At 40.4% G+C, this 26,012-nt stretch overlaps 1 protein-coding gene across 1 annotated transcript in view; it reads right to left on the bottom strand.

Annotated features, from left to right (window-relative positions):
• mgat5 (alpha-1,6-mannosylglycoprotein 6-beta-N-acetylglucosaminyltransferase) overlaps positions 1-26,012 on the bottom strand; it is a 53,939-nt gene that overhangs the window by 7,158 nt on the left and 20,769 nt on the right. The window contains exons 4-11 of the mRNA XM_083908521.1: positions 18,159-18,235; positions 17,250-17,339; positions 15,262-15,333; positions 13,096-13,257; positions 11,723-11,892; positions 8,491-8,625; positions 6,310-6,443; positions 2,072-2,205 (exon numbers count right to left, since the gene is read on the bottom strand). Of these exons, the coding sequence (XP_083764647.1) occupies positions 2,072-2,205; positions 6,310-6,443; positions 8,491-8,625; positions 11,723-11,892; positions 13,096-13,257; positions 15,262-15,333; positions 17,250-17,339; positions 18,159-18,235 (974 nt within the window). The remainder of the gene's footprint in view (positions 1-2,071; positions 2,206-6,309; positions 6,444-8,490; positions 8,626-11,722; positions 11,893-13,095; positions 13,258-15,261; positions 15,334-17,249; positions 17,340-18,158; positions 18,236-26,012) is intronic.

Below are 26,012 nucleotides of genomic sequence, written 5' to 3'. Positions count from 1 at the left end.
TGTTTACTGAGCTTCAAAGGCTGGAGAACCTGGATTTACTCCAGTTCATCACAACACACACATCAATATCACACACACACACACACACACACACACACACACACACCAACAATATCACACACACTTTCATTTAGAGACGCGTGAAGACACCAAGAGTCTCGTCTGACTTCATACACACTCAGAAAAACTGATTTAAGCCTCAGTTTAATTCTATGACGTCTTTAAGAACATGTTCACGTCTTTATCTTCACTGTGAGACAGACTTTAACAACAGGAAACTGACGTTTGTAAACCACTCACTCTCCCACACCAAAGTCACTCGCTCTCCCACACCAAAGTCCATAGAGTAAACCAGTGATTTTAACATCACAGCACACAGGAGTTCACAGGAGTTGTTGATCCACTGCTGCCTCCATCACTAACTTACAATAGTAGTAGACTAGCAGCTCCTGTGTCCCTGTGAGCTAAAATCACTGGTTTTCTCTATGGACTTTGGTGTGGGAGAGTGAGTGGTTTATAAACTTAAGTTTCCTGTTGTTAAAGTCTGTCTGACAGTGAAATAAAGACGTGAGACATTGTAGACTTAATCTGATGTAGATTTGATGAAAGTGAGTCTTAGGAGAATCAAAACAACTCTTAAATCCACCTGTCAGGTCTGCACATGACTTCAGACAGAGAACACATACATGTATTACACATGTACATGTACACACACACACACACACACACACACACACTGAGTGATGCTCAGCTGTGAAACACTATCCAGGAGTTATTTATTTAGCATCCTGCCACGCCCCATTACACACAACAACAACAACAACAACCACCTCCTGGAGTTTGGAGGCGAGTCGCTGCAACACGTTCTCCTCCAGGAGTGAGAGCAACATCCTCAACACATGTTCAGATTCACTCCTCCACATAAATATCACCACTGTGAAAAGTGGATGTGAAGACGAGAGAGAGGGAGGAGGGAGGAGGGAGGAGGGAGGAGGGAGGAGGGAGGAGAGAGGAGAGAGGAGGGAGGGAGGGAGGAGAGAGGAGGGAGGAGGGAGGAGCAGAACACCAGTCAGCTCGTTATCACTCGGCCCCAAAATGGCCCTTTAATTAAAAGCGGGAGGTAATGAACACGCCTGGGAGTCTGATTAGCTGCTAATGCTGCTCACTGTGAACTGATGGACTCTCCCTCTGCACTGAACACCACTGTGATGTTACAAGAGACATGACTCACAGTCAGAGACAGAGCAGCAGCAGCAGCAGCAGCAGCTTCAGCAGCAGCAGCAGCAGCAGCAGCAGCAGCAGCAGCTTCAGCTTCAGCAGCAGCAGCAGCAGCTTCAGCTTCAGCAGCAGCAGCAGCAGCTTCAGCTTCAGCAGCAGCAGCAGCAGCAGCAGCAGCAGGAGCAGCTTCAGCAGACTCTAACATCTGGTGCTTGTCGTGGAAACGTTTCACGTACTTTATAATTCCTACACTCATGTTATAAATAGGGATGCACCGATTGCCATTTTTGGGGCCAATTCCGATTTTTCAAGAAGTTTGACCTGCTGATACCGATTTTAGCCGATTCCGATTTAAATTTCTTAAACCACTTTACAGCATACTGAAATATATATGTTTTTGCATATTTAATAGAACACTTTAACATAGAAATACAATCAGTTCACATCCAATATCAAACTAAAAATACAAAAACGAAAAAAATCTGTTTTCCCTTATCCAAATGTGCCCTACTGTGAGTCAAATGATGCGTTCTGCATCACAGTAGGGCACATTTGGAAAATGGAAAACAGATTTTTTTACAACTCAGTGAAAAACTGAGGGAGGGAAGCACATTTTCTAAAAAACACTACTGCTATTCTAGCAATACAAAGACACATTCAAATCAGTGAAGTAACCCTTTAACTATGATTAAACATTACTTTCCCTCTGAAACATCAGTGATGCTTTGTCTTGAATATTGTCTTTTAACTGCAGAATTCATGTATCTTTAACTTTTTTTCCACCAAAGTAAAAGTAAAATAAAAGCAAACGCAGCTGAAACTCTTCACGTGATTGTAAATAAATCGGCCGTACCTTCCAGAAGTTGTCGACTTTGCCGTAGACGAGCGACTGGTTCTGTCTCTTGATGTCGTCGATGTGTTGGATGTCGCTGGCGTTCAGGTGCTGCTCCACCACAAAGCCCAGGAAGCTGTTGTCTGGAGTGTGAGCTGCAACACACACACACACACACACACACACACACACACAGACACACACACAGGTTCATGTTAAAATGACTGCATGAACACAGATGAGAGGATTAAACCAGGAGCCTGAATCTCCTGTAATCCTAACTTCAGATCATAATTCCACAGAGACGCGTCTTTTTCCTTCTTCCCTCTCTGTTCCTCGACGACGGCCTGTTGCCACGGTAACCAGGCCGTCGTCGAGCAGGTCAAGTGTTTGGCGCAGAGCTGGCAGCTCTTTCCTCTCACTGCCGTCTGCTTTGTTAAAACTGATGCGAGGACGAGGGAAAAAGAGGCGAGAATAAGAGATGAGTATTCAAAAATATTTCAAAATAAAAGACCGAGGAGGTCGAAGTGCACGTCCTGGTGGACGACGCAGGTGTGTGTGTTTCTCACAATGGTTTGTGTGTGAAAATATTCCAGACATTCTTTCTGTCTGTGCTACAGCTGAGCTACAGACACTGTTCATCTGCTCATTATTCACTGAACACGTGTTAAATTCATCAGGTTTTAGGATTCAATTCTCATATATATATATATATATATATATATATATATATATACATATATACATATATATATGTATATATATATATATATATATATATATATATATATATATATATATATATATGTATATATATATATATGTATATATGTATATATGTATATATATATATATATATTGAATATATATATATGAAAATTGTATACAGATTGTCAAAATAATGTATTCATCCATTATTAAACCCTGCAGCCCTTCATCTATGTGAACACACATACACATATATACTAAAGATGATTATTATTATTATATTATATATATATATTATATATATATATATAATATTTATTTTAAACTGTAAACAGCCAAAATCATGCTCTGTAATTTAAACTCTGGTGTATTTGACCCTCAGTCACTATTTTAAGCACTTTTCAAAGTGTGAAACACACGGAAATCATTATAATTAAGAGATTTTACAGGATTTAGAAGCACCTGAATGAATGAGGCGTGTGTGTGTGTGTGTGTGTGTGTGTGTGTTTATTCACGGGGAGTTTTCAGGAATGTGTCAAGTTTACTTCCCTCAACAAAACAAAGGAAAGTATTCGCTGAGTCTTTGTCTCTCTGCGCTTTTGTTTTTACACGTTTTCCTGGAGTGAAGACGGAGACGCTGTTTCACAACGAGCCGACAATTCGACCGCGATACGCTCTTATCTTCTGTGTTTTCATGTTTCTCAACAGGGACGCAGTCAAGCAGAAAAACTTTCATCACATAGTCCACACAAAAAACTTTACAAACAGAGAAAGACTGAAATCTGAGTAAAAAAATCAAAAAAAGGTCAACATTCTGAATAAAAGATGAAAAAATTCATTCTGAAACGGCCAGAATTCAGCTAAAGTGCATAGTGAATATTTGTAAAACAAAGGTGAGTAAGTCGTGATAAAAGCGTTTCAAAGACGGTAAAGTGTCGTACAGACAAACAGGAAAGCAGAGCAGACGTTAAGAGCGTGATATTTCCAATCATTTCTGATTAAAAATGACTTGAGATCAGAGTAAACAACACAAAACAATTAGTGACTATGAAGTAGATTAATGAGCTCAATTTGGCTGAGAGGCCCCACACACACACACACACACACACACACACACACACACACTGATGTATGGAGGACCGTCTCATCAGGTCAAATGGACCAATCCAAGTGTGGAGTAAACAACAGCCCGGCTCTACATTCAGTAATAAAGTCAAAACAGCAGGTTCACCATCAAAGACCTGCTATAACAACAACTCTACACAAGATGACGCTAAATAAACACACACTTATTATTACTACACTATTGATCAACTATTGATCAGAATTCTGAAGAATCCACCGAGCAGAGCTGCTGAGCTGCTGGATGTCCTCCTTTGTTGTCTGTTCCCAGGACAAACTGGACTGTACCATGACAGGAACACAGCGGCTGACCACACCGTACCTTCTGTACTCTGGTAGAGAAAGGTGCCAAAGAATGGAACTGCTGATGTTGGTTCTCTTCCTCATGTAAACACAAATCTATCATCATCTATCATCCTGTAGAAACCTGGGCACAAACATGACGACTGTTTCAAACTAACTCTTTGCTGTAGAAGGTTCAGTCATCGCGTGTCTCTGGGCGAACAGCGAGGTTTTCACACCACGAGCCGCCGTGCACTTGTCTGTCCTGGTGATAGCATCTGACCCAGAGACTCTTCAGCGGCTTCAGAGCAAAGGCAGCAGTGTTTGTGGTGATAAAGACGTCCTGTATTCACCACACAAAGCCTCCCATTCAGGTGCAGCGGTGGCTGCAGCCTCACCTCACACACACACACACACACACACACACAGCGACTGTCAGGCTAACGTTTCACTCTCTCAATACTCTGGAGAGGAGGCTGGATCTGTGGCCATCAGACCCACAGCACAGAGCTCACAGAGCTCACAGAGCTCACAGTCCAGTCCAGAGCAGAGTTAAGCGTGTGCACCACAAGTATAAAAAGACAGCATGAATGGAGCCCCGTTTCGATGAGTCACCATGACAACGGGGAAGCGGAGGGCGACGTTCTTCACCCCAGTGGAGTTGGAAAATATTAATGCATGAGTTTGAGCATGTTCTTAGAAGTAACTGACCGAGAGCTTAAGTTACCTCTCTCTGTGAAACAGGCTAGAGTTACTCGTCTTTCTCTGGTTTGACTTACCTCCCTTTGTGAAACGGAAAACTCAGAGTTTCCCTCATTTCAGGGTTAACAGACTCAGAGTTTTCACTAAACCTGCTTTGTGAAACGGACCCCAGAGCTCAAAGAGCTCACAGTCCAGAGCTCTGTGAGCTGCTCACACCACATTTACAGGAGGAAATCTGCCTGGATGTGATTCACAGCATAGAGCTTTGACCATTTAATGAAGAGAACTCTACACTCTGTCCTGAAAGAGCAATAATGTCGACCTGATGCTATTATATTAAAAAACGACAATTTCCTTACATTTGTGAGAGCTGTTTGAAGCACAAAGTTCTCTGAGCAGAAAATGTGAACATGTTGCCAAACCTTCAAAAATAAACTAAAAATAGTCCATTTTAACAATTTCTTCCTTCTATGGAGCAAAGAAAGAAGAAACATATTCACATTTACGAAGCTGAAGAACCAGAGAAACGTCTGTCATGGTGTGCGATAGCATGTGTGATAGCATGTGATAGTGTGTGTGATAACGTGTGTGATAGCATGTGTGATAGCATGTGTGATAGTGTGTGTGATAACGTGTGATAGCATGTGTGATAGCATGTGTGATTACGTGTGATAGCATGTGTGATAGTGTGTGTGATAACGTGTGTGATAGCATGTGTGATAGCATGTGTGATAGCATGTGTGATTACGTGTGATAGCATGTGTGATAGTGTGTGTGATAACGTGTGATAGCATGTGTGATAGTGTGTGTGATAACGTGTGTGTGATAACGTGTGTGATAGCATGTGTGATTACGTGTGATAGCATGTGATAGTGTGTGTGATAACGTGTGTGATAGCATGTGTGATAGCATGTGTGATTACGTGTGATAGCATGTGTGATAGTGTGTGTGATAACGTGTGATAGCATGTGTGATAGTGTGTGTGATAACGTGTGTGTGATAACGTGTGTGATAGCATGTGTGATTACGTGTGATAGCATGTGTGATAGCATGTGTGATAGCATGTGATGGCATGTGTGAAAACGTGTGTGATAACGTGTGTGATAGGATGTGTGCACGTGGATAGCGCATGATAGCGTGTGATAGTGTGTGATAGCATGTCAGATAGTGTGATAGCACATGATAGCATGTGTAATAGTGTGTGATAGCATGTGATAGCGTGTGTGATAGCATGTGATAGCGTGTGTGATAGCATGTGATAGCGTGTGATAGTGTGTGTGATAGCATGTGATGGCATGTGTGATAGCGTGTGATAGAATGTGATAGTGTGTGTGATAGCATGTGCTAGCCTGTGTGATAGTGTGTGTGATGGCGCGTATAGCATGTGTGATAGCATGTGTGATAGCACGTGTGTTAGCATGTGTGGTGAATGCGCTGTGACTTACGGAACATGGTGTTGAACTGCTGTGGGTTGAGGTTCCACTTCCCCCAGGGCGTCTTGTGGCCTTTGGACTGGGCGTAGTGAGCGTGATTGAACTCCGGCTCCGTCCCAAAAGAGTCCAGCACTCTCAGCATGCACCTGTGACATCACAGGAAGACTTTAATAAACCACAAACAAACCTCATCGTGTGCATCATCAACATCCTGCCCCTGAAAGGATTACTTCAATTGGTCTAATCAGATTATTTTGGATTACCTTGATGAACAAAAACAGATTAGTCACGTTTTGTTTTTGTTTCATCAATATTTAGTATAAAAATCGGGAAAAGTCATCACATGTGCTCTCATATTACGGCTCGGCCCTGGTTTGATGAGGGACGTGCAAATGAAAACACATTTGTTTTTGTCCGTCTCCATTTTAGTTTCTCATGAATCCCAGAGCGACTTTGACACAAAAAACAGGTGGAAACAGACGCAGATGTGGAGCTCATCATCGGAAAAATCCCCCTCTGTGTCTCTGCAGCTGGTTCAGAGTCTCTGAGAGAGCAGAACTCTGGGAAACATGTTCACCATGAGGAAACAACAACAACAACAACAACAACCATCCCACAGGTCTTCTCCTGTGTGGTGAACAGATGGCTGCAGTGACACAAGTGGGCGTCGTCATGAGTGGGAGATTATGTTCACATGTTCAGAATAAGAGTCTGAGGACAATAAACGCATTAAAAACAGCAGATTTTGTTTTCACTTCCTTAGAAATGTTATGGTTTTGTCAAATCTGCCAAAAAAGGCCATATCTGTGACACCTGATACTATTTTTAAAACGGTAAACTCCATCATTTTCCAAGGGAGGTTTGCTAAATCTATTAAAACGTCATTTTTACACGTCATTTTAAACACTTACACATAACTGTTCTCTAAAAGTTTGGGGGAATTCTTCAAAATCTATTCGGGGACACAAACATTCCCCCGGTGACAAAATGATTATTTTTTTAAATGACAGAGAACATGATCATCTGCATAGAAGTGGACTTTAACAATATTCTGTAGAATCTGACATTCTAAGAACCAAAAACTAATTGATTCATTGATTATGACCCAAAATAATTCTCTTATGGCACATCTGTGGGTCCTGAGCCAGTGTTTGGGAACATTTTTCAACATTTTCTGATATTCTAGGGACCAAAAATGAATAAATGCGTATAATTATGACCCAAAATAATTATCCCCTGACCTGTGACGTGACAGGAAGACAAAGTCTCAAAAGACAGAGAAACCTGAGTTATCATCTGCATAGAAACAGACTTAAATGATAGATAAAAGTATAAACTGACAGGATTAGTTTTGGCCTCCGTGTATTTCAGTTTCCTGTGACCAGAGAGAACAATGAGTCTGAGGAACTCACGGCTGCTCTGATCGTTAACACCTTCATCAGCATCCGTCCTGTTGTTACTGTTGTTGTTGTTGTCGTTGTTGTTGTTGTGAGGAAAGTGATTCAGCTTTCAGAATTTTCTTTCTCATGTTTCTGAACTTCATCATCACACAGAAGGAAATAGAACGCGTTTCATCGCAGATTATCTTCCGCTTTATTCCATTTTCTACCGTTTCTGTTGCTACATTCTCTGCAGACTCTCTGGCGCAATTTCCTCGCGGTGCGAGGAGGAAAAACACTTCTAAAAACACTTCTAAGAACACGAATGCAGAAGTGAAACTAGACAAAATCCAGAGAAATGACTCAGCATCAGCTCCATCGGTGGTTCCTAAATCACTAAAACACTTCACACGTGTCAAACCAGCATTATTCTGGGTCATAATCCATCAATTCATTTATTTTTGGTCAGAAAATGTTTCCTAACGCTGCCCAAAAATGATTCAGTTTTAAGGATTTCTTTAAAGAAACCAGAAAAAATATTTACATTTACAGTAAAAGATGAATTACGCTTCATTAAGAAGCTTAAAACTTGTTAATTATCCTTAAAACCACCTATATTTAAATGTTATATACAAATAAAGACATGTAAATATAATAAATGACATTAAATCTCTAAAGAAATAGAACAGTAGTTCTCAAAGACTGGGTCGGGGGCCTACAGGCAGGTCACAGCTGATTTATTGTGGGTCCAGAAAGAGTCTCTTCAGTATATTGAGATGTGAGTGGTGACAGTGATGTGTTCTCTCAGACTCACTGGTAATGGACCCAGGACGGTCCCAGCGTCTTCTTGAACTGGGTCAGTCCCACGATGTCGATGTAGATGAGCTCCACCACTTTATCGCCCTGCGTGGGACAACTGGACTTGTTCCCCATCACTTTACGCATGATCCTGGACGAGAGAGAGAGAGAGAGAGAGAGAGGAAATTAAAACTCTGAAACTACTTTCATGAGCTTCTCAGACCAAATGTGAATCTATGAAATTATTGTAGATTATGATTAAAAAATACACTCACAAAACATTGATTATATCATAAGGATTGAAAATGTTCATTTTCTACCTCAACAACATACAGTACTAGTGCTTTAAAGTGTGCTGCACAAATAAAACTAAAACGTCCTTATGTATCGTCTGCATAGAAACAGACTTTTCACCATGTCATGACTAAAAAATACAACAAATAAACCTTCACACAGTTCATTTTACAACATTTAAATCACACCAGGGCTGCAACTATAACTAAAAATAGATTTTTCAGCTTCTTAAATGTGAATATTATCTGGTTTCTTTGCTCAATAAAACAAATAAAGCATTAAAATTCAATCATTTTCCTTTGAGAACATTTTCCAGGTTTTTTTTTTGAAACGATGATAATTTTTCAACATTTTCTGGAGCAAACAACTAATAATTTGAGTTTTTCTTTTCAGTAATTAAAACAAGTTTCTGTGATTTTTCAGCTTCTTAAAAGTGAGTATTGTCCAGTTACTTTGATCCATATAACAAAGAAGTCTCGAGAACATCATATTATCCAGGTTTTTTGAAACAATGATGAATATTTTCCGACTGATAATAAAATATATGAAAAACAATCTTAATTTAAAGTGTATTAGGGGGCTCAGTGTGTGTGTGTGTGTTCTTGTACTTGTGGGATACTGAGGACCAGTGAGGGTTTTTAACCAACAAAGTGGGGTCATTTTTAGGGAATGAGGACATTTTGGCCGGTCCTCACTTCAAATCACTTCCTTAGGTCGCTATAACATGCTATACTCAATTTTTCAAAAAGAAATTTCAACTTTTGGACGACATAGTATAGTATGATGTTTTTGTAAAATTTTGGACCAAAAGTTTTGGGTACATTTTTTTTTTTAATTTTGGACAACATAGTATAGTATGACGTTTTTGTCAAATTTTGGACCAAAATTTTTTTGTCAAAGATTTTTTTCACATTTCGGACGACATAGTACAGTATGACGTTTTTGTAAAATTTTGGATCTTAAGTTTTGGGTAAAAAATTTTTTTTTCAAATTTTGGACGATATAGTATAGTATGACGTTTTTGTCAAATTTTGGACCAAATGTTTTGGGTAGAAATTTTTTTTTCAAATTTTTGACAAAATAGTACAGTATGACGATTTTGTCAAATTTTGGACCTAAAGTTTTGGGTAAATTTATTTTTTTCAAATTTTGGACAACATAGTACAGTATAATGATTTTGTCAAATTTTGGACCAAAAGTTTTGGCTAAAAAATTTTTTTTCAAATTTTGGACAACATAGTACAGTATGACGTTTTTGTCAAATTTTGGACCAAAAATTTTTTGTCAAAGATTTTTTCAAATTTTGGACGACATAGTGTAGTATGACGTTTTTGTCAAATTTTGGACCAAAAGTTTTGGGTAAATTTTTTTTTTTAATTTTGGACAACATAGTACAGTATGACGTTTTTGTCAAATTTTGGACCAAAAATTTTTTGTCAAAGATTTTTTCACATTTTGGACGACATAGTATAGTATGACGTTTTTGTAAAATTTTGGACCTTAAGTTTTGGGTAAATTTTTTTTTTCAAATTTTGGACGATACAGTATACTATGACGTTTTTGTAAAATTTTGGACCAAAAGTTTTGGGTAAATTTTTTTTTTTCAAATTTTGGACAACATAGTACAGTATGACGTTTTTGTCAAATTTTGGACCAAAAATTTTTTGTCAAAGATTTTTTCAAATTTTGGACGATATAGTGTAGTATGACGTTTTTGTCAAATTTGGTCCAAAAATTTTGGGTCAAATTTTTTTTAAAATTTTGGACGATATGTATAGTATGACGTTTTTGTCAAATTTTGGACCAAAAGTTTTGGCTAAAATTTTTTTTTTCAAATTTTGGACAACATAGTACAGTATGACGTTTTTGTCAAATTTTGTACCAAAAATTTTTTGTCAAAGATTTTTTCAAATTTTGGACGACATAGTGTAGTATGACGTTTTTGTCAAATTTTGGACCAAAAGTTTTGGGTAAATTTTTTTTTTTTAATTTTGGACAACATAGTACAGTATGACGTTTTTGTCAAATTTTGGACCAAAAATTTTTTGTCAAAGATTTTTTCACATTTTGGACGACATAGTATAGTATGACGTTTTTGTAAAATTTTGGACCTAAAGTTTTGGGTAAATTTTTTTTTTTCAAATTTTGGACGATATAGTGTAGTATGACGTTTTTGTAAAATTTTGGACCAAATGTTTTGGGTAAATTTTTTTTTTCAAATTTTGGACAACATAGTACAGTATGACGTTTTTGTCAAATTTTGGACCAAAAATTTTTTGTCAAAGATTTTTTCAAATTTTGGACGATATAGTGTAGTATGACGTTTTTGTCAAATTTGGTCCAAAAATTTTGGGTCAATTTTTTTTTTCAAATTTTGGACGATATGTATAGTATGACGTTTTTGTCAAATTTTGGACCAAAAGTTTTGGCTAAAATGTTTTTTTTCAAATTTTGGACAACATAGTACAGTATGACGTTTTTGTCAAATTTTGGACCAAAAATTTTTTGTCAAAGATTTTTTCAAATTTTGGACGATATAGTGTAGTATGACGTTTTTGTCAAATTTGGTCCAAAAATTTTGGGTCAATTTTTTTTTTCAAATTTTGGACGATATGTATAGTATGACGTTTTTGTCAAATTTTGGACCAAAAGTTTTGGCTAAAATGTTTTTTTTCAAATTTTGGACAACATAGTACAGTATGACGTTTTTGTAAAATTTTGGACCAAAAATTTTTTGTCAAAGATTTTTTCAAATTTTGGACGATATAGTGTAGTATGACGTTTTTGTCAAATTTTGGACCAACAATTAAAAAAAAACCCAAAAAAAACCCAGTAGTTCTTTGTAGATGTCATTCATGAAGTCGATATTTGTAATTGTGATGATTTATAAAGTGGAAATGCTGGTCCTCAGTATGCCGAAAGTACAAGAATGTGTGTGTGTGTGTGTCACTGACTCTTTGAGCTCGGCGATGGAGGCTGAGATGCGGACGTCGTGGCCCAGCAGGTAGAGCGCGGTGATGAGGTCACTCCACTGGACCAGCTCGCCCAGCGGACCGCCGCTGAAGGCGTTCTCAGCTATTTTAAAACCCGACTCCTTGGTCAGCAGACCCAAGTGCACCAGGATCTGCAGAGGGAAATGAAACACCCGCCATGAATTCTACACAAAAACACACAAACGCAAACGAGCAGGACGAGAGGAACACAGTGTTCCTGCAGCAGCAGCAGCAGCAGCAGCAGAAACAGCAGCAGCAGCACGTAACACAGCAGGCTTTGTTTAAAGTGACCAGTGCAGTTTTCACTGTTGACAGCCAGAGCACACAAGAGAGGGATTAATATGTGAGGATTAATATTCTCAAAGAGATTAAGAGGCAGCTTTGGGAATATCTGGAGACATTACGAGAAGCTGGCTGCCTGATCCGCTGAGGATCGATTAATGACCGCTCTGCATCAGCACCGTGGTTTCACAGGAATGTGAGGTGAATTATTTAAACCACCACTGGGAAGTGTGGAGTACATTATTCAGAACAGGTCCCTGTGTGTGTCTGTGTGTATACATATAGAAGTGACATCAAGTCAACTTTGTTTGTGACAGAAGAAGAAGCTGCAAAAAGTAAACTCCTAAAAAAAAACATAAGAAGTCAGATTTTTAATCTCCCACACCAAAGTCCACCGAGAAAATCAGTGATTTTTGGTCTACTGCTGCCTCGTGTGGTCACTTTGTGTCACTGAGTTAAATCCAGGAGAAGGATTTCAAAAGCCGAATTGACAAAATGAGACATTTGAACTTCGTGATGGAGGCAGCAGTGGATCAACAACTCCTGTGAACTCCTGTGTGCTGTGATGTTAAAATCACTGGTTTGATAAGTCTCTATGGACTTTGGTGTGGGAGAGTGAGTGGTTTATAAAGTTCAGTTTCCTGTTGGAAAAGTCTGTCAAACAGTGAAGATAAAGACGTGAACATGAAGATATCATAGACACGAACTGATTTCATTTGACAAATCATTGATCGTAAGTGGCTAAAATCAGTTTTTGTCCCACACCAAAGTCACTCACTCTCCCACACCAAAGTCCATAGAGAAAATCAGTGATTTTAACATCACAGCACACAGGAGTTGTCGATCCACTGCTGCCTCCATCAATAACTTACAATGAGTCGTTTTGTCAATTCGGCTTTTGAAATCCTTCCTTCAGATTAACCTCAGTGACACAAAGTGACCACACGAGGCAGCAGAGGACCAGCAGCTCCAGTGTCCCTGTGAGCTAAAAATCACTGCTTTTCTCTATGGGCGTTGGTGTGGGAGAGTGAGTGGTTTAGATGTTATCGTACCTTCTTCCTCTGACGTTTGACCAGGTTCTGTTTCTCGGCCAGTGATCGGATGGCGCTGACCCACGGCTCGGCCATGCGCTTGATCCTCAGCATCATCCAACGAAACTCCTCCCTCTGTGACATCACGCGGTGAAGCTCGTCGAAGCTGGTGCGGACCTCGGCCTGCGCGCGCGCACACACACATAAATATATTTATAATCTCACAACACGACTTCATCTTTAATCATTTTAATTTTTTACTTCTGCTGTTTTCAAACAGCCAGAGGGTTTTTATCCTGGAGAGGAGAGAGGAGAGTAAACGAGGAAAGGAAAGGAGAGGAGACGACAAACAGGAAGTGACATCATAGAGAGTGCATTAGCGTTCCTCACTTCCTCACAGTGAGTTCTCTTAAAAACCAGAGAGTGGGATTACACTCACTTTCACACATTCATCCAGATTAAGCCTGGTCCTCACATGACGTCAGCCTGGACTTTAAATTAAGATTTTTCTCTTTGTTTTCATCGGAAAAAAAAGCACAAAAACTGCAGCTTTTTTGTCTTTAATGTCGACGTTTAGTCTCACTTTCAAAGCTAAACATCCAAACATTCACATTTACCCTTAGGTCTAACAGTTATTCTCATAATCCATTCATCTGCAGATTATTTTCTCCTCTAATCCAGCTGTTACTTGGTCCAGAAAATGTCAGAAAACTCACTCATGATTTGTTTGTTTTATGGAGCAAAGAAACCAGAAAAATCACAGAAACTGCTTTTAATCAAAGATAGAGAAGGGGGCGGAGTCAGTATTATAACTACTGTGCAGGTGAAAAGCTGCTTTCTATAAGTGATTTAACAACAGGACATTCTCTCAAATACAAACTCATTATAGATGTTTATTTACACGTTTCTACCTAAACTAACGTGTGTAGCTACAACAACACTGAGATGTTAGCTGTGAGGTCACCACACCTCACTGTGTGTGTGTGTGTGTGTGTGTGTGTGAACGTAATCATCAAACGACAAACAGGCGACTTGACTTGGCTCTTCCTAAATAAATAAAAAGCTCCAACTGTTGACTTTTTCATGTGAGGTTCTCGTGTTTCGTGACAGGATTTATTTTGAAGGCTCGGTGAAATTAAATATTCCATTAAAATAGGTCTCATCGTGTCACTGTCGTGGCTTCGTGTCGAGAGGAAATAACTTTTAAAAAATTTATGCTAATGGAAAAGTCTGTGTCACACACACACGCGCACACACACCTCTTTAAAATGAATATATTCATTCCACTCAGAGCACAGCTGGCAGACTTGAAATGTAATCTGACACTTCAACATTCCAGTACCAGTTAGATTTGAGCTCGTTTCCTAGTTAAAGCTGGAGTAAGTGACGTTTATTTGTCGACTGATTGATCTGTAATTCATCAAAACCTTTAATCGTAATGTAAAATAAAGTCACTCTGTTCCCAGCCTCTGGGGGGGGGGGGGGATAAGTCACTCTCCCACACCAAAGTCCATAGAGAAGATCAGTGATTTTAGCTCACAGGGACACAGGAGCTGCTGGTCCTTTGCTGCCTCGTGTGGTCACTTTGTGTCACTGATTTTAAGTCTAAACTAAATATTTTTAAAGCCGAATTTGACAAAATAAGACGTTTGAAGTTAGTGATGGAGGCAGCAGTGGATCAACAACTCCTGTGAACTCCTGTGTGCTGTGATGTTAAAATCACTGGTTTACTCTATGGACTTTGGTGTGGGAGAGTGAGTGACTTTGGTGTGGGAGAGTGACGGACTTTGGTGTGGGAGAGTGAGTGACTTTGGTGTGGGACAGTGAGTGACTTTGGTGCGGGCGAATGAGTGACTTTGGTGCGAGAGAGTGAGTGACTTTGGTGTGGGAGAGTGAGTGACTTTGGTGTGGGAGAGTGAGTGACTGGTGTGGGAGAGTGAGTGACTTTGGTGTGAGAGAGTGAGTGACTTTGGTCTGGGAGAGTGAGTGACTTTGGTGTGAGAGAGTGAGTGACTTTGGTGTGGGAGAGTGAGTGACTTTGGTGTGAGAGTGAGTGACTTTGGTGTGAGTGAGTGAGTGACTTTGGTGTGGGAGAGTGAGTGACTTTGGTGTGGGAGAGTGAGTGGTTTCCTGTGTCTCACAGTGAGATAAAGAGGTGATATTGCAGATGTTTAAAGGTCGTCTCACCTGTCTCCTTCTGTCCATTTCTTCTCCCAGCGTCTTTGTCCTCCAGGGAAGACGTGGACACCAGTTCTCCACCTGTTAAACAAACGCACACACACACACATTATAGTAAGAACTAAAGGAGGTGAAGACAGAGACACACCTTACGTACAGAAACTGTTCTCAGTCACGACAACATTCACACCACAGGCAAAGGAATGACAGCGTTTATCTTACATTTACATTTACATATAAAGGATGGTTGTAGTTTTAAGGAAATGAGCCAGTGTTTGAAACTGTTGATGTCAAATAAGCCTCAGTTACAACTGAACAGGACTTTCAATCTCATTATTTCATCAGTTTTTGGACCATAATAAAAGAAAAGTGTTGAGAAGTGAAATATATACATAAATAATACAATAAAACAGCCTCTTAAATGTGACAAAGAAATCATTCAAACTCAATCACTTTCCTCTGAAAACCTCGTCCATTCCAGGTTTGGGAGAACGTTTTTAACACAAATCCACGTGTTAGTAACAGTATTTTTAACGTGATATCTGCTTCTATTTTAAGACCTTTAGAAAATAAAAGACACAGAGAGAGAAAAGACAGGTTTTCTTTTCTTCTATCAGCAGCTAAAAATACCAGCGCAGCATCAACCGCTCTGTTGTTTCCTCTTTTCACCAGAGGTTTGAATGTGATGGAAATGAAGTGTGAGCTTCTGCTTCTCTGTCTGTCTCCACACTTCATTCCTCTGTTTCCCCGACCACAGACCACTACATATGTGTGTGTGTACATGTGTGTCTCACACACATGTACACACACACACACACACACACACACACACACACACACACACACACACACACACACACACACACACACACACACACACACACACACACACACACACACACACACACACACACACACACACACACACACACACACACACACACACACACACACACACACACACACACACACACACACACACACACACACACACGTTGATGTGCTGTGGTTTGACCCTCTGTGAGGTTAACATGGTGGTCCACCACAGGTATGAATTATACATGGTACAGGGCGAGCGTGTCTGTGTCTCTCAGGGCGAACGATTCCCACATGGAAACACATTCACGTCGTCATGGCAACTGCAGCCTCACATGACCCAGAGGAGAGGAATATATGTGCTCAATCCTGACAAATACATGTTTGTTTACAAAGACCAGGCTGAAGCTGCTGATGATGATGATGATGATGACGATGGTTTCTCCTGACCATCATCATCATCATCATCAGCAGCAGCATCATTTACAATATTCATAACAGTCCAGTGACCTTTACACAGCTCAAGTCTCACTTTTCTGGCAAAAACACTCTTCCATGAGCTCGTGATTCAGAGCGAACAGACAGGACTTTATTTTGCAGCAGACGGCAAAGAGCAGATCGGCCAATGTACGACAAAGTCACAGGGCACTTCCTGTACGTCACAAAGTCACAGGGCACTTCCTGTTTCGCGGCGAAGGGTCTGCGACATCCTATTTTTTTTTTTTTATGTCGGTACGATTGTCGCGCTCAGACCGAGTTTCGTTCATTTACGAAAAAACGTGCAAGTCACCGCTAAAATCCAAAATGGCCGACCTGCTGTTGCGTTGAGGCCGTGGGTCTCAGGAGACTTTTCTGTTCGTCGTGGACGGCGACGATGTTTCCACCAAGTTTGGTGACATTTGGTGCTACTTAGATTCACCTCTGGGGGGCACTAGTGAGCCTCTTTCACATATTGCACTTATTTTATCAACATTTTTGTCCCCCAGTTCTGATTATCGTGCCAATTTTTTTTTTTTGAGAAGTATTATAATTCCAGGAACTCCAGCAGGTCGTCGCACCAGTGTGGATATACACTGTAAAATACTCAATATCTACTGTCTGTTACCTGTATTAATACACACGTATTACCTATCATTTGTGAGTGTTAGTGATGATGATGATGATGATGGTGTTGGACTCACCTCACTGAGGTAGATGAAGAAGGAGCAGGCGGAGCCGTCCACGCCGTAGTTGGAATAGCAGGAGTCTGAACGCCACATCTCCTTCATCCACTGAGGAGGAGGAGGAGGAGGAGGAGGAAGAGGAAGAGGAGGAGGAGGAGGAGGAGAAAGAGGAGGAGGAAGTTAGACTCTGAGCAAGACATTTGTGGAGGAACATTTAAAAAACTAATTTAAATGTATAAACTGATAAAAATGAGTTTGTCAGTTGGAAATGACTGTGTGTGTGTGTGTGTGTGTGTGTGTGTGTGTGTGTGTGTGTGTGTGTGGGCAGATGGGTGTGTGTGATAGTGTCATATCAGCTCCACACACACACACACACACACACACACACATTCTGACGGCTAATCTGATAACAGATTACATATTTTCTATAACCAACAGACGGGAAACTTAACGTTTCACTCTCCCACACCAAAGCCCATAGAGAAAACCAGTGATTTTAGCTCACAGAGACACAGGAGATGCTGGTCCTCTGCTGCCTCGTGTGGTCACTTTGTGCCACTGAGTTAAGTCTAAATTAAATCTTTTATGTGCCGAATTCACTAAAATCAGTCATTGTAAGTTAGTGATGGAGGCAGCAGTGGATCAACAACTCCTGTGAACTGCTGTGTGCTGTGATGTTAAAATCACTGGTTTACTCTATGGACTTTGGTGCAGGGAGAGTGAGTGGAGGTAAATCATGTAGCAGGGCTAAATATAAAGGTCAGCTTGTATTGAATGATTAGCTCCACACATGTTGAGGATGTCCTGTACTTCCCTGAAGATCAGGTGTCAGTCAAACACTTCCTCCTCTCTCAGGTTACTCGTCTGCTTTACTTTCGCTCCTTTCAAACAAACAGAACGCCGCGATGATGCGAGCGCGTGACTCACCTTGACCTTGTCCTCGCAGTGAGGGAAACCATCGAGCGGCGGCAGATCGCACTTCTCCTGAGCTCCATTTAGAAGATCTGAGTGAAGAGGAAGAGGAGAGAGGAAATCAATGAGGGTCAGGACGGTCTCGTCTTCACAGCGATGGAAATTTAATCTTTATTTTGGGGGTGAATCTCTAGATTCTGCCCCACGGCTCATGGTGACCCCGCCTCCTCCAGCTCATGATGACCCCGCCTCCTCCACAGGGTCAAAGAGATATTTAACATTCTAACTTGAGCCACAATCAATGTCCTCCTGTCTGTGTCTGCACAGGACATTTTAGAGGAGCGATGACTCAGCGTTTTTCCTCTTCAGTGTGTTGAATATCAACATGATTGACAGCTGAGGCCTGTGGTTACTGTGTGGTTACTGTGTGCTTGTCAGACTTGATTATATCACTGAAATGTTACTCTTTGGCTTTCCATCCAGTATCTTTGTTATAGTTTTATTGTCTGACCCGTTTATTTGTGCCGTTTTGATATTTTCTACAGTATTTTTATTGTTTTATTGTTTGTTCTTACGCCAGTGATGTCACACGTTTGTATGTTTGATTTATCAAATTATCTCTGACGTAACAGCACTTTGTTTCAGCTGTTGTTGTTTTAGAAATAAAGTTGGATTGGATTGAAATACCGTTTAAATGTTCATTATGAATTCATGATGCATTTGAGCTTCTTAAATGTGAATATTTACAATCCTCTGACATGTTCTGAACCAAATAACTCAGTTTATGTGAGTTTATGGTGAATAGATGAATAAATAAAGAGTGCGTGGTGAAGCTAATCAGCAGCAGCAGCTGTGTGTTCAGTGTTGATTGTGTTTATTTGCTGCAGGAGTAAATAAAACACACACACATATACACACACACTGCTGTTATCACCTCCTGCAGAGTGGATACTGATGTCCACAGTGTGTGTGTGTGTGTGTGTGTGTGAGGTGTGAAGCACCGCAGAGACAGAGGCCACGACACGACACTAAAAACCAACGTGGTCAATACCAGTTTCCTGGCCCGTGTTCTGCAGAAACCGTCTAAACTGCTGCTGCAGCTGCTAACGTTGTCGTCAAGACCAAGACCAGACGTGCATCAAGACTCAGAGCTCCACCACAAACAGGAAGTGGTCTGGACTGAAGTGAACCCTGTGCAGAGCTGGTCCTGCAGCGTTCACGATCATCATCATCATCACACACAACACAAGAGTCTTGAAACCACGCTGCAAACCAAGCTGCAGCCAACGACGAGCCACTAAACACAAGCGCTCATGAGGCCAAACAGAGGAGAAGTGCTGATGGAACAGATGATGAAGAGGTTAATGTGTAACACATGACATAATAAAGACAGACGAGCTCATAAAAATATCCTCCTCTCTCAATAACAAGAGCTTATTTTTCTCCTTCTCTCTCTCTCAGTGTTTTTGTCCAAGTCCATGACGTCATGTGATATTTGACAGCTGTGGAATTACATTGAGAACATCTGGTTTATGTTATTCTCTCTCTCTCTCTCTCTCTCTCTCCTCCTCCACTGTCCCTGATTTTCATTTCTCTGTAAAATCTGCGAAATCTGCAGAAGAACCAGCGTCGATTTGTTCGGTGTCACGACGACAAAGAGCGTTGACAGTTTCTTTTCCCTGAGCAAAGACGCTGCAGAAGTAAAGGGATGTGAAATAAGTGATGAGGAGAGAGGAGGGAAGAGGGAGGGAGGAGAGGAGGGAGGAGAGAGGAGAGAGGAGGCATCCACTGCCAGAGAAAGACTAATTTTAGATGCACTTTGCAGGAGGAAGCTTGAGAACGTGTTTGTTTACGTCCAGTGATGGACGCAGGAGGAGTGAAGCATGTGAGCAGCTGCAGACGGCGATGGAGGCGGAGCTTATTTGACTGTGCGGGAGGGTTTGTTGTCGCCGTCATAATTCCCTAAAGCTTTCCATGGGAATGAAGTGGACATTTGTGAAAAACGTAAGGTCGTGAACTTAAATACAGTTGGTAAATAATGTACGACATCATCATATTTGATGCTTGAATATCAAAGAGACATCGCTCACGACTCACTGCAGGGCTATTGAGGCCACGCCCCCTACATGCACTGTGCATTGCTCCGTCACATGACATCACAGATGATTTCGAGGAACCTGAACCATTGGAAGTTTGTAAACCACTCACTCTCACACACCAAAGTCCATAGAGAAAACCAGTGATTTTAGCTCGCGGGAACACAGGAGCTGCTGGTCTACTGCTGCCTCGTGTGGTCACTTTGTGTCACTGAAATAAACATAAATTAAGATTTTCAAATGCGGAATTCACAAAAATCACTCATTGTAAGTTAGTGATGGAGGCAGCAGTGGATCAACAACTCCTGTGAACTCCTGTGTCCCTGTGAGCTAAAATCACTGGTTTTCTCTATGGACTTTGGTGTGGGAGAGTGAGTGGTTTACAAACTGATTTTAGGCATGTAAAAAAAAGCAGTAAACTAATAACATCTATGTCAGTCTAAGTCGACAACATCTTTAAGAACACGTTCACGTCTTTATCTTCACTGTTAGACAGACTTTAACAACAGGAAACTGAAGTTTGTAAACCACTCACTCTCCCACACCAAAGTCCATAGAGAAAACCAGTGATTTTAACATCACAGCACACAGGAGTTCACAGGAGTTGTTGATCCACTGCTGCCTCCATCACTAACTTACAATGTCTTATTTTTGTGAATTTGGCTTTTAAAATACTTCATTTAGACTTAACTCAGTGACATAAAGTGACCACACGAGGCAGCAGAGGACCAGCAGCTCCTGTGTCCCTGTGAGCTAAAATCACTTATTTTCTCTATGATCAATGGAATATAATGATGTTGTCTTATGGCTGATATTTGAGTCCTTATTTAGATTTCTATAAAAGAACTGCTTGATAATAAAGAAGTAATTTGATGATTTCACTTGATTAAAGGTCAGTGTTCTCTGGTGGAACCTGACTGTGTAAAAAAAGATCCCTTCATTGTTGTGCAAGTAGAGCATCATATATTCGATCATCTGTATCTCATGTGAAACCTTATTATGAGCTGAAACCTGCACTGGAATAAAGACACGCAGACAAATATTGATCAGACCCGTGTATGAAATGAAGACGCTCTCAAGTGTCTTCGTTTGTGCACAAACTAAAATGATTTCTTTGTCTTGTGGAGCAAAGAAAGCAGAAAACATTGACGTTTAAGAAGCTGAAACAATCACAGAGACTGGTTTAACGGTACGACAGCAGAGGGGTTTCCCAGTGCGAGGGTCACGTGTTTGGTGCTGGTCTAAACACACACATGTGTTGCTCTGCTGCCTCTGGATCCAGATTATTTTCCCATGTTGCCTTGCTCTCCTGCCCACATCCACTCTCCCATTCCTGGGCCTTCCTCTGCGGCGCTGAGTGCAGCAGCGTCTGGCTGTAATCAATCCCTCTTTTGAGCTCCAGCGATCTGATCGTTCCCACTGTTCCCGATGTGACGCTCCCACCAAAAATATCCCCGAGAAGAGATTGAGATTTTCTTCTGGTTTTTTTGCACGGTGAGCGGCACAAGGACAGACACACACACACACACACACACACACACACACACACACGGTGGCCAGAAAACCTTGAGTGGCCCTCGTTCATTGCAGAGCGATGACGAATGTTCCACAGAAAAACGCTGCAAAGTTGTGGTTTTAACCTTCAGTTTCCACACAGAGAGAGAGAGAGAGAGAACGTGTTGTTGTGATGACTTTAAATAGAAGAGAATATAACGACTGACACACACACACACACACACTCACGCATTTCTGTTTACCTGCTACACACACGCATTTGCTGTAAACACGACGTTCTGGTACTGAGCTGAAAATAACTAAAGGCACAGTTCAGGTTCTCAGGAAGAAAAAGCTTTTATCATCATCCCATCTATGTCAGATTAAGTCTACGATGTCTTAAGAACACGTTCAACGTCTTTATTTTCACTGTTAGACAGACTTTAACAACAGGAAACTGAAGTTTGTAAACCACTCACTCTCCCAAACCAAAGTCCATAGAGAAAATCAGTGATTTTAAAATCACAGAGACACAGGAGTTGTTGATCCACTGCAGAGGACCAGCAGCTCCTGTGTCCCTGTGAGCTAAAATCACTGGTTTTCTCTGTGGGCTTTGGTGTGGGAGAGTGAGTGGTTCACACAGCATCAAAACACTTCAGTTTCCTGTTGTTAAAGTCAGTCTAACAGTGAAGATAAAGACCTGAACATGTTCTTGAGACATCGCAGACTTGAGTTAATGTAGATTTTATTAGTCCAGTCTAAAATTAGACGACTCCACAGGGGGGAAAAACCTTTAAGAGAAACACAGAGCTGCGCTAAACAGATCAATTCTGCAACCAGTTAGTGTGTGCGTGTGCGTGTGTGTGTGTGTGTTGGAGAAAAAAAAAAGGCGTGAATGTGGATAAAGAAAAGAGCAAATGTTCACAGAGCTGTGGCTTCATCAGCACAGTAAACAGAGCAGGAGACAATAGTTTGTGTTTCCTGTCGTCTTTGTGCTTTCAAACGTCGTCTCTGTGGCGGCGAGTGCAGCGTGAATCCCCCTGAAAATGACCCACAACGTCTCAGCGTCCACAATTATTGAATTAAGGTCGGAGGGGAGAATGTAAGTGTGTTTGAGCTCCTCTCACACCACTCACTGCTCCTCCATATATGTAAATATATGTGTGTGTTTGACTCCGTGTGTGAGTATATCTGTGCTTTAGGTTTGTTTGTGCTGCACTGAACCAACAAACAAACACACACACACCACTTGACAACATGGAGTCAATAACCAGAGGCTGTTCATGGTGCGTTCGCATCTCAGCGTCTCGTTGAACGCTGAATCTGTAATTACAAAAGTAGACTGAAGCCTTCGGGGGAATAAAGAGGGAGCTGCAATATATATTCATTAAGTCCCTCTTTAATGACTTTCACTGCAGAAAAATGAGAGTTTTATGTATTTTTAATGACTAAAAAACAGAGCGACAGGTAAAAGTCGAGCATGTACATCGATTCAACATCTGACCCCGTCTTTATCACAATTTGTTCTATTTTTTAACATAAAAAGAGAGAATCGTTCATATTTCATGTTTTAAATGCATAATATAATAAAGCTGCAGGAAAAGACATTTAATCTCTATAGTCTATTGTTCACGTTTTGTTTTGATATTACTATATTATTTATTATTATTTATTTATTTATTCATTATTATTATTTCCTTATTATATATATTTGTGTGTATATTTATTATTATTATTACTATTATTGTTTTTTCTTCCCCCCTTTTTTTATTATATTATATATTTTTAATTTTTTTTAATTTTACGCATCACAATAAGGGTACACTTATATGATCAAGTTGGTATCAACCTTTGTATGTACATGCCTATAAACTATACTATATGTATTATGTTTTGTGTTGTTTATTTGTAATGGACTAAAAATACAATAAAAACATTTGTCAAGAAAAAAAAAAAGAGACATTTAATCGCTAATTTATAATCCTAGTTCCTCATAGTTTCTTTAAGCTGAGAAAAACAGCCTCAGCCTGTTGTTGTTGTCGTTTGCATTTGTTTGTTTGTCGTCATCGCAGAGCTGTAAACAAAGTCTGATGCTTTGCATACGTGTGTGTGTGAGTGAAAGATACGCAAATGTAAAAATACACACACACACACACACGGTGACGGTGTGTGTGAGGAGGGAAAGTCCTGAAGCAGCAGACGTGAGCAGACGTCAGACTGTGGTCAGAACAGGATGTGGAGGTAACAGTTCCTCCTCACATGAAAGCCTCCTGCTGCATTGTTGACTTTCAGGGTTTCACATCATCATCATCATCATCATCATCATCATCATCATCATCATCATCATCATCATCATCATCATCATCTTCTTCTTCTGACTTCACCTCGTCATCCGTCTAACAAAAGAGGAACCCGTGCTTTTATTTCCGCGGCGTTTCTAACGAGTCACACTTCCTGTTTACACAGATTTAGAATAAAAACCCTGCGTCAGACGTCTCATAGATAACATCGCTATATTTTTAGCCCGCGTCTCGACGCGTGATATATCTTTATATCTTTATATCTTGATCCGTGATTAAAATAAAGCTGTTTCTCTTAGTTCATTAAAGTGACAATAGACGACAAATACTGGAGGATAATCCATTCACTTTATGTCCTGTTTTTTTTATTCTTTATTAAACTGATATTTATGAGAATAGGAAACTATAAAACCATCTGACTTTGAAGTGAAAAAAAGGTTCTTATTTTATATAATAACTTAATATGAGAAACAGAAACAGCCTTAAAAAACAGGGAGAGACAACATTACTGATAACAGTAAAGGTGTTGAATTGAAGAATAAAGCTATAAAAGTAAAATCTTGGATTTCATATAAAGTGTGATTATCTTTAATTAATGATATTTTTGTGTGTAAAAAACAATTAAATTCTGCTAATAATCAGCCTGATAAGTGAAAAAGGAGTTCTTACTACTACTACTTTCATGTTATCTTTCTATCAATATATCATTTAAGCACAGAAATATCATCACATTTGACTGAATTACTAAAAACTGAAATAACCAAAGTCCAACATCTACAACAAAACATTACAATATTGATTAAATATAAATATACTGATGAGCCACAGTGTGAATTATTAGTCTTTATCTTCATCCTTAATGTAGAAAAACATGAGTAAAATGAACGTTTTAAGAGAATAAAGGTGTGAAAGTGTCTTTCTGTGGAGTGTGTGAGCAGACGGCTTCTCTCAGACACTTATTAGCACTCAGCATTGTGTGTGTGTGTGTGTGTGTGTGTGTGTGTGTGTGTGTGTGTGTGTGTGTGTGTGTGTACTTTATTATCATCGATCCGTCCTCTGAGGAGTGGACTGACTCCGATCTAAACCCAGGACTGAGGCTGTTTTCAGGATTAAAATACTCCAGTATTGATGTCACAGGGGGAATAATCCCTGAGCCCGACACTCCTGGATAAGTATCGCAAATAAAAAAGTAAGAGGTCAGAATGAGATGAATGAGATGATGATGTAAGTTGTGAGGCTGACACACACACACACACACACACACACACACACACACACACACTCGTCTTTCACTGAGCGACGATCGATAACTGAGAAGACACAAAGCAGTGAAGACGCCCTGAGCTCACAGTGTTTACGTTTACTGAGAAGAAAAACTAGAGAAACAGCAGAGTCACGGACGACAGGACGCAGCAAATCACTGTCACCTGCAGCCTGACAGAGACTCTTCATCACCTCCTCCTCCTCCTCCTCCTCCTCCTCCTCCTCCTCCTCCTCCTGCTGCTTAAAAAACAACTCATCCTTCTTCAAAGTTACTGACCTTTCATTCAGTCATTGATTAATAATCACAGACCATGTTCACGTCTTTATCTTCACTGTTAGACAGAGTCTGTAAACCACTCACTCTCCCACACCAAAGTCCATAGAGAAAACCACTGATTTTAACATCACAGCACACAGGAGTTCACAGGAGTTGTTGATCCACTGATCCACTCGCTCTCTAATGACTAAATTTTTTTGAATTTGGCATTCAAAATATTTCATTTAGACTTAACTCAGTGACACAAAGTGACCACACGAGGCAGCAGTAGACCAGCAGCTCCTGTGTCCCTGTGAGCTAAAATCACTGATGTTCTCTATGGGCTTTGGTGTGGGAGAGTTTGGACGAAACACACTAACCCATTGACGCAGGGGAAACATTGCCGCACTTCTACCATAGACGCCGGGAGAGCGGATACGTCAATTTTCAGGGTATCAGG

The sequence above is a fragment of the Microchirus variegatus genome (assembly GCF_963457635.1).
Source record: "Microchirus variegatus genome assembly, chromosome: 22".
In the NCBI taxonomy this organism is placed as follows: domain Eukaryota; kingdom Metazoa; phylum Chordata; class Actinopteri; order Pleuronectiformes; family Soleidae; genus Microchirus; species Microchirus variegatus.
The sequence above is the reverse complement of the archived record's forward strand: the minus strand, read 5'-3'. Positions and strand labels throughout refer to the sequence as shown.